The sequence below is a fragment of the Astyanax mexicanus genome, chromosome 18 (genome assembly GCF_023375975.1).
Source record: "Astyanax mexicanus isolate ESR-SI-001 chromosome 18, AstMex3_surface, whole genome shotgun sequence".
Lineage (NCBI taxonomy): Eukaryota > Metazoa > Chordata > Actinopteri > Characiformes > Acestrorhamphidae > Astyanax > Astyanax mexicanus.
In genome coordinates this window covers 34742801-34756611 of record NC_064425.1, presented here as the reverse complement: position 1 = coordinate 34756611, position 13811 = coordinate 34742801, and the positions used below count along the sequence as shown (strand labels likewise).

General features: G+C 38.9%; 1 protein-coding gene across 1 annotated transcript in view; it reads right to left on the bottom strand.

Annotated features, from left to right (window-relative positions):
• scn2b (sodium channel, voltage-gated, type II, beta) overlaps positions 1 to 13811 on the bottom strand; it is a 36954-nt gene that overhangs the window by 16985 nt on the left and 6158 nt on the right. The window contains exon 2 of the mRNA XM_007239078.3: positions 38 to 204. Coding sequence (XP_007239140.1) covers positions 38 to 204 — 167 coding nt within the window. The remainder of the gene's footprint in view (positions 1 to 37; positions 205 to 13811) is intronic.

The following is a 13811-nucleotide window of genomic DNA, read 5'->3' as shown; positions in this document are numbered from 1 at the left end:
TAAGAAGTAAGAAGCAGCAGATCTGATCTCATCTCACCATCTCCTCTGTATCATTGGAATTCTCCTGGTATGTCCAGTTCATAGCGAACTTGGTGTGATCCAGTCTGTAGCAGGACGTGAAGCTGCAGGAGATGCGGACCATGGTTCCATTCAGTGCATTGATTTGGTGAGCTACGAGTACGTCCATGGCAGATATAGAGGAGGCTAAAACAGTAAAACAGATTTTATTAATTAGTGATTAAATGTATTAGTGCATTTGTAACACCCACAATGTATTGTTCACTGTATTTTTTTTTGTTGTTTATTTTGTTTTGCTACATTATAAAATTCTGCTGTGGTAGCTTAAATCAAATATTGCTGTTGCCAGAGATGTCCTGTAGGGTGCCGCTTGGTAACTACTGCGTATAGCAGCTCTGACTTGAGGAGCACAATCAAGCCATATTTTCTCATGTCTCATCCTTTTTACCCAGTTTATAAACATGTCATGTCAAGTTTGAACAAAGTAGTAGTTTATAACTCTGTTAGACAAAGAGCAGAAGTCATGAAATAATGGCTATATCACAGTTTTCATGTTTTAAAGTAAAAGTCCTTGGCATTTCACATTTTTAATTTGTTTTGTATGGTTCTAAGGCGGTATGAATTTAAATAGCAGCAATATTAGCATGTATATTTCTTATCTAGTAATAGTCAAAAGGCAGTATGAGTCTCCGAATTATCCAACAGTCTAAAGCGCTGGCACTATGATCTGGTGATCTCCAATTCAAATTCAAATTCCAACTCAAATTCGACTCCTGTTCATTTAGCTTTCCATCAGCTACCAGAGCCCTAAGAGAGCACAATCAGCCTTGCTCTTTCTGGGTGGGTAGATGGCGCTCGATCTTTACATCACTCCAAAAGGACAAGGACTTGCTCAGCACAAGGCATCTGTGAGCTGATGTATCTGAATCGAGTCGCTGCACTTTCCTCTGAGCGCGCTTTGATGCTACTCGGCAATGCTGCATCAGCAGCAGTTGGAAAAGAGCCAGTGGTAGATTTCACATGTATCGGAGGAGGCATGTGCTAGTCTTCACCCTCCTGGTGTTGGGGCATCACTAGTGATCGGGGGAGTCCTAATAAGTGGGTTGGCTAATTGGCCCTGTAAATTGGAGAGAAAATGGAAAAAAAAAATAGAAAAAAAAAAAAAACTAAGCCTCAGTTAGCATTATTAGTGTTCCCATATATGTAATTGTAAGGATGTTAGCCTGTTACAATCTAAACTATTTCTCTACTCATGACTATATATAATGTTTAAACAGACACAACATATATATCACATGAGCACATACGTGTGCACATCGCCTACCTCACCAACATCAAAAAAACACATATATGCACATGCCTTAAAGCAAAATGACGCCTGAATTCCACTTTGACTGATCAAATTCAGGTCACATGTCCGTCCATAGATCAGATATGTATCTTATTTAGAAGCACATATGAAAGTGACTACAATCTGATTTGGCGCTATAATCAGATAAATAGGATAAACCTGCGGTGAAGAATATTGTTTTTTAAATTCTAAGAAACTGACACCAATAAATCCATAATTCCTGGCATTTAATTATTTAGGAGTATTTTTTCCTCTTCAGTAACACAGATGCTGTGAAGTATCGTAGAGAATTGTCTTGTTGTGATATATCAATTATCAGAATCGTCACAGTATCGTGATATCATTGTTAATGCAAAAAACATAGTGTAATAATATCATATTGTGAGATATCCTGTGATTCCCACCCCTACATACAACCCCCACAAACAACATAAACCCCCTAATAACCCCAAACAAGAAATAACCACAGTTGCAGTTGCAGGGTATGCTGGGAGCACAGCAAACTCAGGAGACGGAGACTTTGAGGCTGATTACACTGGGGAGAGCTGAAACTGCACATGATTTTTAGTCAGTAGAGCCCAATGAAAAGGGAGACTGTAATACCACAGGGTTTGGAAAGATGAACCAGTTTGTTTGGAATAAATCTGAGGCTAAATTACAATAACCATCAAATTATTACATTGATCTGATTATCAAAGGCACATCTATTGTGCTATTTTGTTACACTAATCTTACACTAACAGAAAATGTGGGATTTGTTCTGTTTATGAAGATAGATGGGTAACGCTTTCTTTTACAGTACCCTAAGTTCTAGGTATTAACCAGGTAATAGTGAGGTACAAACTCGGAAGTACTAAGTAATTATTTTTGGTAACAAGATGGTAAGTACCAGGAAAGTCTTGCCTAATTACACTGAAATGTCTAGGTATTAACCAGGTAATAGTGAGGTACAAACTCGGAAGTACTAAGTAATTATTTTGGGTAACAAGATGGTAAGTACCAGAAAAGTCTTGCCTAATTACACTGAAATGGAACTAGGTAATAAACAGGTACATGGGTGGTACAAACTCTAAAGTACTAGGTAATTATGTTGGTTAACAAGATGGTAAGAACCAGACAGTTCAATTTAATTACACTGAAATGTCTCACAGGTTCTAGGTAATAACCAGGTAAGTGTGAGGTACTAACCCCAGTAACATGATGATAAGTACCAATACAGTCTCCTTACCCTGAAATATCTCGCAGGTTCTAGGTAATAACCAGGTAAGTGTGAGGTACTAACCCCAGTAACATGATGATAAGTACCAATACTGTTCATTTTAATCAGTCTCTATTTATTTGACTGAGAAATCCCTAAAAATGAATTTAAGGTTTATAGAGTGGAATTCTTCACTAGGAAGACAGCACAGGAATGGAATACTTGGCCATATGTTTAAAGACATTAGAGCATGTTACAAGGTTTAAGGGTGAAAAAGTATACCATAAGAATAAAGTGTTGAATATGTGTATTTACCCCCTTTTTAAACATAATTTGTAGAATAAGGTCTTACATGTTAAATATATATATATATATATATATATATATATATATATATATATATATATATATATATATATATATATATATATATATATATTTAACTTATACATATAAATTAAAACTGCTTAAAAATCAGGGTTATTAAAACTACCAAATATTGATTTCTGAAATTTTAAAACATTATTATAGTTGTTTCTAAATTAATATTAACTGCTTTTGTTTGCATTATTTGAGATCTGAAAGCACTAAAGCATCTTTTTCATTATTTTGACCATTTCTCATTTTCTGCTCTAAATTACAATATTTTTATTTAGTATTTGGGAGAAATGTTGTCAGTAGTTTATAGAATAAAATAACAGTGTTCATTTTACTCAAACATGTACCTATACATAGTAAGATCAGAGAAATAGAAAATTTGAAGTGGCTTGGAAGGGTCAAGGGGGCGAAGGCAAGCTCCTGCCCGCAAGCTGCTTACCCCAATAAAAGCTGTCCTCAGCTTTCATTGTATATATATAAGTTCAGTAATGCATGCTTGGTTGTGTCAAAAAAGAGATAAATAATAAACAGTAAACAGTTCTGTTTTGTTTTGAAGTTGTATGTTGTTCTTTTTGAAGTGCTTATTTGTTGAACTACATGGTAAGAACTGAGTAAAACCAGAGAAATAAGCTCTGCTCTCTTTTACAGTCCTTTTACTCCTTTATTAAGCAGAAAGTTCTGTTAGTTACACAGTGTTTTATATGGTACTTACAGAAAGTTGTGTCACATTTAAGTAGTTATTATATATATTTCAATATATATATATATATATATATATATATATATATATATATAAAATAATAACTACTTAAATGTGACACAACTTTCTGTAAGTACCATGTAATATATATTCTTTTGGGTTTCTGAATGGGTTTTTGTATGTGAAACGTGAAACATCCAGTCCTGTAGGGGGAGCAGTGCCAGGGGGCGGGCGCTAGGCTGTGGCTTAGGTGAGCAACAGGAGATGGGTCTCAGATTCAGCTGAGAACTGGGAACACCGTGTCTTCTCTGTATCCAGGTGGGGAAATATGTGGAACTGTGCAAGTATAAATGTTTCCAAAGCACTATAAGAGGGATATTTGAGTGTATATGTTCGTTAAAAGGTTTTGCTGTGTAATATGAGCCGCTATGGTCTTGTGTGTTGGTGGACGCTCAGCATCGGGGAGCATTCACTACCGCGGCCCGCTAGCCGCGCGCCTGGCCGGCGCTCTTGCCTCTGCCACTAGCATTAGCCACTGCCCCCGCTAACCGCGCTCCTTACCGGCTCCCCGCTGTTATTCCTCTCGCTCTTTCGGTCGCTAACTTCGCTCTATAACCGTGTTTAAGCCTGTAATTATCTCTCGTGTGTTCGCGCTCTAGTTTTAGCTATTTTCGCTCGGTAATTGTGCCCGTGTGTCGCTGTTTCTCAAAGTAGCTCGGGCTAATTTCGCGCCTTCATTCCTATTGTTTCTCTATACATTTACGCTAGCATTAGCAGTCGCTGTTAGTTAAATACATGTTTATTAAAAGTCAAGTCAATTTTATTCTCTTTTTAAGAGCCAGTTTGGCCTTGTTAAAGTAAATATAGAGCCTCTGCCAACCACAATAATGAGTTATTACAGCTAGATAAGCTACAGTTTAAGGTTTCTCTAAGTAGTCATGTTTTTATACACTTTGTTCAAGTTTTATACTTTGGTCAATTCTATACACTCTATGCAGATACAAATATTAGAAACTCTGCTTAAAATGAGATTTAAAAGCACTAAGATGTAGTTAGTGTGCTCAGTAAAAGTTAAAGGTGTTTTTGGTAATGTAGTGTGTTAATATGAAAGAAGTTTGAGTATTGGTATATGTATGCATATGTAAATGTATTAATATAGAGTAGTATTTTTATATTCATATATATATATATATATATTTTTTTTTTTTTTTGTGTAGAAACAGTATTAAGAGGGTTTGCTGATTAAAAAGTAAAGGTAATATGTACTGTGATATACAGAGTTTTGTTAACTGAAAAAAAGTAAAAAAAAAAGGATTCTCTGTGAATGTATGTAAAATGCAGATGAGATGCAATGTGTATGTGAAACTGCAAAAGAAAGAGAAAAGAGACCAAAGTAAAAGTGGTTTAGTTTGTGTATGTTGTTAAATAAAGAGATTAAGCTGAGAACTCACTGGAAACACCGTCTCACTGTGTCTTCTCTGTATCCTGTATTCAGCTGATCTAGGCCCTGCTCACCCGGGGTCGCAAACTGTTATAGCCTAACCCACGCCTGGGGAGTGTAACAGTTAGTGTTTTTACATGGTACTTACAGTAGGATGTTCTACAGAGGGTTATTTGTTGAACTACACGGTAAGAACTGAGTAAAACCAGAAAAATAAGCTCTGCTTTCTTTTACAGTCCTTTTACTCCTTTATTAAGCAGAAAGTTCTGTTAGTTACACAGTGTTTTACATGGTACTTACAGTAGGATGTTCTACAGAGGGTTATTTGTTGAACTACACGGTAAGAACTGAGTAAAACCAGAGAAATAAGCTCTGCTTTCTTTTACGGTCCTTTTACTCCTTTATTAAGCAGAAAGTTCTGTTAGTTACACAGTGTTTTACATGGTACTTACAGAAGGATGTTCTACAGAGGGTTATTTGTTGAACTACACGGTAAGAACTGAGTAAAACCAGAGAAATAAGCTCTGCTTTCTTTTACAGTCCTTTTACTCCTTTATTAAGCAGAAAGTTCTGTTAGTTACACAGTGTTTTATATGGTACTTACAGAAGGATGTTCTACAGAGGGTTATTTGTTGAACTACATGGTAAGAACTGAGTAAAACCAGAAAAATAAGCTCTGCTTTCTTTTACAGTCCATTTACTCCTTTATTAAGCAGAAAGTTCTGTTAGTTACACAGTGTTTTATATGGTACTTACAGAAGGATGTTCTACAGAGGGTTATTTGTTGAACTAAATGGTAAGAACTCAGAGAAATAAGCTATTTCTTCTCTGTTATCAGGTATTGACCTTTTATTTTTAAATCAAATAAATAGAGACTGATTAAAATTAACAGTATTGGTACTTATCATCATGTTACTGGGGTTAGTACCTTACACTTACCTGGTTATTACCTAGAACCTGCGAGATATTTCAGTGTAAGGAGACTGTATTGGTACTTATCATCATGTTACTGGGGTTAGTACCTCACACTTACCTGGTTATTACCTAGAACCTGTGAGACATTTCAGTGTAATTAAATTGAACTGGCCTTGTTCTTACCATCTTGTTAACCAACATAATTACCTAGTACTTTAGAGTTTGTACCACCCATGTACCTGTTTATTACCTAGTTCCATTTCAGTGTAATTAGGCAAGACTGTCCTGGTGCTTACCATCTTGTTACCCAAAATAATTACTTAGTACTTCCGAGTTTGTACCTCACTATTACCTGGTTAATACCTAGACATTTCAGTGTAATTAGGCAAGACTTTCCTGGTACTTACCATCTCGTTACCCAAAATAATGACTTAGTACTTCCGAGTTTGTACCTCACTATTACCTGGTTAATACCTAGATATTTCAGTGTAATTAGGCAAGACTTTCCTGGTACTTACCATCTTGTTACCAAAAATAATGACTTAGTACTTCCGAGTTTGTACCTCACTATTACCTGGTTAATACCTAGATATTTCAGTGTAATTAGGCAAGACTTTCCTGGTACTTACCATCTCGTTACCAAAAATAATTACTTAGTACTTCAGAGTTTGTACCTCACTATTACCTGGTTAATACCTAGAACTTAGGGTACTGTAAAAGAAAGCGTTACCGATAGATGTACTATATTAACATGTTAATATTAATATAATGCAGTGTTACTAAAACGGATGCAGTAAGGCGTGTCAGCAATACAGCTTTCAAATGTTAATATTAATCTTTTCTTCTCTTTCTGTGCATATGAAATCATTTAAGATTGTATTTAAATCTGGGTCTCGTAACTATTCTCCTGTATGTGAAGAGAGCAGTACCACACCCAGTCCTGCAGTTCTGCTGCACCACACACACACACACACACTACAGCAGCGGCGGCACAAGAGCTTACGCAGCACTTATCACAGTCCAGACAGATGACTGCACTGCTGCAGCAGAACATGCGCGCGCACACACACTCGTGCGCACAAACAGCTGAACTATGTTCTGCTCTGTGTACTGACAAAATGCCATAATGTTATTTTAGAATAAATATCTGACAGGTCTAAATATTTAAACTTTGTCATTGATATGTCATAGATGAAATCAGACACTCATGGTAAAAAAACAACAGCTTTAATATGTAGCCCTAAACCAAAAAAAAACAGGGTCAAAAACAGACAGAAACCTAGCCAAAACATTTGAGCAAAACAACAGACCTAAAACCGAAGAAAAAACTAGGTCAAAAAACAAAACAAAAAATTGGGATAAGCTTAAGTTAAACATTCAGAAAAATAACATATTGCAGCATGCAGCTTAAAAACAGTGGTGATACTTCGCAAACATATGTACAGGAGTTCACAGCTGAAACAGATTAGTACTCAGGTGAAGCTGATCCAGCAATCAAATACTGGTTTTTTGGCTGAGCCACGTGACTGACTGGTGCCTCTAATACTAACTAAATACTAACTCGTTTTGATAGGGTAATACACAAATTAACTAAAAGGTTGTTGATTCTCACAAACCAGGACATTTTAAATGTTTGATCTTGAGAATAGCTGGTGAATTAGCCCCACTAAATATTGTCTCAACTTTAATAGGGGTGCCAAATATTTTGAAAGTTTTAGAAGAGAGGAAGGATTGGTGGTCCCAAAAGTAAATTGATTAATATGACAATGAGATAAAGCATCTATTACACATGCAGAAGCTGATGAGCACAGATCCAGGCATTGCTTGTTTGGGATTTGACACAACCTCCACTGACCACTGTCAGAGGACACCAGATTCTTGGGATTCATGGCGACTATAATACCACAGGGTTTGGAAAGATTTAAACAGATTACCAGGGATTTGGTTGGAGGCTTGATTACACTGATTACTTATTAATCTGATTATCAGAGGTAAACAGTAACAGCAGCAGAACTACACTAATGTTTTATTCCACTCTCTCTCTTTGGAAACATTTAATATTTTTCTAATAATTTGTAGCAATTATACACAAACTTTAATATGTACCTGTAAGTTCTGGAAGACACATCATATCCTGTTCCACCACAAGTACACTGTATTTTTAAATGGCCTATTCCATTTCTGTAAAAGTATATTCTGTAGCTAGCTGTGGTTTACTGGAAAAATCATTAGGTGTCAGTCACTGAGAACCACACATATTTAGCTATCAGGGAGTGAGGGCAGACCACTTGAGAGAAAGATTGTGCATTGTATCGGAGCCAATCCAGAGATATCAGCATACACTGTAATGTGTTCCATACCATCATGGGCACGTTATAACTGTTTTATCTGTTCTCTACCATTAAAGATCTTTATGTTTTATGTTCAGTTTGATGCTAGGAATTGATTGAGTTGCGATTGCTCTGCTCCTGGACGATGGAAATGTATATAAAAACACTTAATGCCACATTACATTTAACATATCAAGATACAGGCTGATGGTCTACCTGCTGTGCATTACTGCCTGACGCACCTCCATCAGTGCCTTGCATGTGTGCTCCCCTGAACATCCTGGGCATGAATGGGTCATCAGCTGGTGACCACCAATCATGGATGTTTCGCTCCTTTAACCCCAGTACATCTCCTGGTGGCGGAGCGATGGCAGAGATCTTTCCCTGCCACCCCCTGCTGATGCCCTAGATGTTATTTTGGCCCCAACTCCTATGCTTCCTCTTTAGCCACAGCCAGAAACTGCCCTTCTCTGCCTCCTCTGCCAGTTCTCTCATGGCTTTGCGACATCCTGCTCCTGTACATCCCAAGTCACGGAGCAGGCGAACAGTCGATTACCCGACGAAGCCCCTACATCACACTTTGACAGGGCACATGACTGCCTTCCATCCAGCCTCCCTGCAGTCTTCCACCAGGTCTGCATACCTTGCATGCTTCCGCTCGTAAGCGGCCTCCAAACCCTCCTCCCACGGGACAGTGAGCTCCACCAACAGGATGGTCTTACGTGGCTCAGACCACATAATCAAGTCTGGCCGGAGGGATGTTTCAACAATCTCCCGTGGGAAATGGAGCTGCTTCCCCAGGTCGACCCTCATAGACCACTCACTGCTGGGTGACAGAATTTTTGATGGTACTCTCTGGCCAGGTGGCTTGACGTTCTCTCCGGCCCTTGCAAACAGGACTGGACGTATTGATGGAATAGGCGGTCTACTGTTAGCCTCCTGTCTACATGACTCTGCCACCTTCCTCAACACTAGGTCGTGTCGCCACCTGTAACGACCTTGGGACAAGGCTGTCTTGCACCCTGACAAGATATGCTGGAGGGTTGCATTGCTGGTATTGCAAAGGGGGCAGGTCTCTTCCACACCAAACCACTGGTGGAGGTTTCTGGGACATGGTAGGGTGTTATAGGTGGATCTTATCAGGAAGCTGAGCCTGGCTTGGGAGATCTTCCACAGGTCAGACCATGACAAGGACCTGTCTGTGACGCCTTCCCAGGACATCCAGCTCCCTTGCCGGCTCTGAGCCACCGCTTTGATTTTGAGGCGCTCCTGCTCGGCCCTTGTCACTTCTGCCACCATAGCTCTCCGTTCTTCCTTGGAAGCCTTTGACCAGAAGAGGGGGGTCTCACTCCTCCCAAGGCCTGCTCGCCCTTCCTGAATGCTGCCGACTACCTCACGATGTTTTAACCGGCTGATTGCCATGTCAACCTCTTCCTGGGCTTTCCACTTCCGCCCTGTTCGTATCTGAGGGCCGGCTGCTCTCACCAGTTGGTCAGTAGACTCCCTCAACTCCAGCACCAACCGAACCTTCTCTTGCTTGTATCCCAATGGACCGCAGTGGCAGTTGTAGCGTGTTTCCCAGTCCCAGCCACTTCCTGATGAATGAGTCTGCTAACCTATCCATCTTGTCTACCACAGAGGAGGGCACTTCACTCATCTTCAGAGGCCACATCACCCTTGGGTAAAGTATGAACTGGTAGCTCCATACTTTATACTTGCTGGGTTGCTGACTCTGACTGATCCTGGCTAGGCCATCTGAGAGCTGCTTCCTCACTGTCTCGCCCATTTGCCTGTCAGAGAGGTCTGCTGTATAGGTACGGCCCAGGCTGCGGACAGGCTTAATGCCACATTACATTTAAAGGAACAGTCAGTAGTGAATGAGACTGAGTGTATAAAATCACTACAGGTTTTAAACTGACTTTTAAAGTGAAAGTAGATACACATGGGTCATATCTAATAGACATTTAATTAAACTCAAGTGGACTAAAGCTGATTACCTGAAAAGATTTTAGTTTTAGTTTAGTTAAAATCATTATACCGTAGTTTAATTAACACATTGATCTGAGAACAAACAATAAACTTAATAAAATAAACTAAATGAGCTGAACTTGTTCTATCTATGCTGACATTACTCAAACAGTGATCTTTAAATCTGGACCTTAATTTTAGTATGCAGTCCTAGACTTTGTTCTTTTTCGTCTGTGTGATGCCAACTGGACAATCAGTTAGTGTACCTAGCTGTTGGTAAAGCTGGTAAAGTTGGAGTGCTGCACAGTTTACTGATATAAGATTTAAATTAGTTGAGTAACAGGTATTGATGGCATCATTCTGCCACAGTAGCATATAACCAACATAATGCCACTTGTGTTAATTTAATAAATTCAATATATAGGGAAGTTATATTTTACAGTGTGTATTAACTCTTAAAGATCTCAATTCATTGTTTTTTCATTTATTTTAAAATATCTAGTTGTGGTCTCTAGTATAAATGAATGCCATGTGAGCTGTTGTTTTTTTGTAAAAAAAAAAGTGCTCAGGTGTTTCTATTTAGCCCTGCTTTAGATTACTGTATCACTTTGAAGAAAGACAGGATTTCGTCTCTTGCTCATGAATATTCATACATGCAAACATATCGCATCTGATTAGCTAATAGTACAGCAGCCTTCCCCCACAGTCAATTTTACAGCTCTAAAACTCAAAGGACGAAATGTTTTCTGAGATACAGCCTTAGATATAGCACTGAGTGCTAGATAAAGTAAACCCTTAAATTTCACTTAACGTCAGACTCTCAGCGTCACTCAGTGTCGAATGGCCGAAAGAAACGTTAGCAATGCCACAGGCTGAGCGTCCCTGTGGCATTGATACAATTTCTTTCAGTTAAACTAATGCTGCTAAACTCTTACCTCAGACTTGGTGCTTGGGCAGTTTCACCACATCAAAGCCCCAGAGTTTGCTCTGTACTATAAAATCTGACCCAACAGATTTCCCTGGTGTATATTTAAGAACTCTGTAAAACATAGAATCAACCTGAGATGAACCTACAGCTACTTACACAAGATAGCTAACACTAACTAGCTGTGTAAAAAGAAGCTGTGAGCTCCAAGCCGAGGTGGGCAAGGCCATGAACTCACTGATTGACACCAAACGTCTCTCTGATCAACTCATATTTTTTAGGATTTTCTTTTACTAGCTACTGCAGAAAGGAAAACTGAGAACCAGTTTCATGTGCAGCATCATATAGAACTCTAAGAACAATCTTTTCATTTTTAGTATTTTGTTTTTTCGGGAAGCAGGTTTAAATGATTATGGTTATGTGATGTACTATGCAGATGTACAGTGTTTTAATGCTTTTGTTGTTTATTGGTGTTTTGTCTCGTAGGCTCTGCATCTCTACATTACTCTGCAGGACGTGGTTACGGACAACTTCCCTCTGCTGTTGCTATTACTCCTCATCGACTGAGCTCCCCATGCTGCAGCACCAGCAACTTCATCATGCTCACTCCCCCTCTTTCTCTTTCTCTATTTTTCTATTTCTCTCTTTCTTCCTCTTTATATTTCTCATTCTTTATTTTTCTTTCTATTTTTCTTTCTATTTTTCTTTCTCTTTCTATTTCTCCCTCTTTGTATTTCTCTCTCTCTCTCTCTCTCTCTCTCTCTCTCTCTCCCACACTCTCTCTGCTGCAGTTTGGTCAAACCCCTCCCTCTAGAAAAATGTCCTTCCTCTTAAGGAGAAATGTGTACCTGCCATGGACAGACACATACACACACACACACACACACACACACACCATCATGAGACACATTTCTGTCTCCCAAGACAAATCTGCAGTACACACAGTACAGTGCGGGGTAAGGTCATCGCATCCTGCGGCATATTAATAAAGACACACACACACACACACACACACACACACACACACACATAAACAGCTGCAGAGTGAACATTCGGGCCGGGGCGTTGCCCAATAACAGAAGTATGTCAATGTCACCCCACCCACTCGCTCACCTTCATGTATATTTAGCTCATTTCTCCCAGTGTTCCCCGTTCTTATAGTGACCAACATAACCGTCTTCTATTCCAATTGATTATTATCATATTAACTAGGGTTGGGACAAAACATTGTTATTGTGATATTACGTTTGTGATACATTATCGATACACAGCGTATATATTATTACTGTAACATAGGCACTCTAAATTCCCTAAGACTCCCAATTAGAAATTGTGTGAAACTGACACCAGTAAATATATCATTTCGGATATTTGATTAGTATCTGAGTATTTTATTCCTTTCAGTAACACACATTCCGTGAAATATCACCACCTCTAATATTGGCAGGGACTGATTAATAAATCATGAGCACCTGGACGTGAACCAAAGCAGGCCCTGCCTCCAGCCACACATTTAGCGTTAAATACAAAAACTTTGCATAAATATGTTCTAAGAACATCCAGAAAATAGAATTGTGACAATTGTGTTAAAAATAATTGTGTTAAACTCTGCTTGCGTTTTACTAACACAACATGAATACAGTTCTATATGCTTAGATTGGTTGGCTAGAGTTCCTTGAAGGTGATAAGCTTAGCATAGCAGACAAACCAAGTCTCCCTGAAGCTGCGGGAGTCTCCCGCATTTCGGCAGGGGCTCCCGGATGCCCGCGAGTCACATATAATCTCCCGGAATTCAGAACAAGTGCCCCAAAGGCTCACACAGGCATGTGCTTTTTTTTCTCTAATCGCGTGTGGGAAGGAGAGAGAGAAAACAGAGAGGGTTCTAATTGGCCTGTTCTCTGCAAAGAGTCTGCGAGACAGCCAATCAGTTTTTAGTGTGGGCGGGCAGTGTTTTTCCCCCCCTCCCGGGCGGGATTTGTTCAGAGTGAGAGAAAGCAGATCATGGCAGAGGCAATATTAATAATTATTGTAATATGATATGAAATGTTTTTGATTTTGTGCAATTTCTTGTGATATTGATACTGTCAATTTTTGTCAAATAAAAAAAAAGCATAGGCAGGAAAGCAGAGGCAGGGGCTTCCAAAAAGAAAAAAGATAAAACTCATTTTATTTCAACTCTCCCTGAAATCAACTTTTGCAACTTGGGATGTCTGGCATAGCTTAGTTAATCAGCCAACAAATTAACACCCCTTTCACCAGTATAAAACCTTAATCTGTATCAAATTTCAAATTTTACCAAGACTACAGCTTTTAATCCTAAATCCCCTCTTGCAGTACACTCTTTTAAACCTTCAAATAAGCCTCCCAGTGCTAAACACTGTAGCTATGGCAAACAGTGCTTGGAAAGCAGATGTTTTTTGTCAGTTGTTTTGCTAGTGAAGTGTGCACTAAAGCAGGGTAGCAGGGTAAATAAGCTAAGGAAGTTGCTTTGATAAAAAAAAGTATGTTTTACGTTTAACTTGATGCTGATGAAATAGGTGCTAATGTGTAAACTAAATATCTACATAGGTAGTTCTGTCAATTCGTG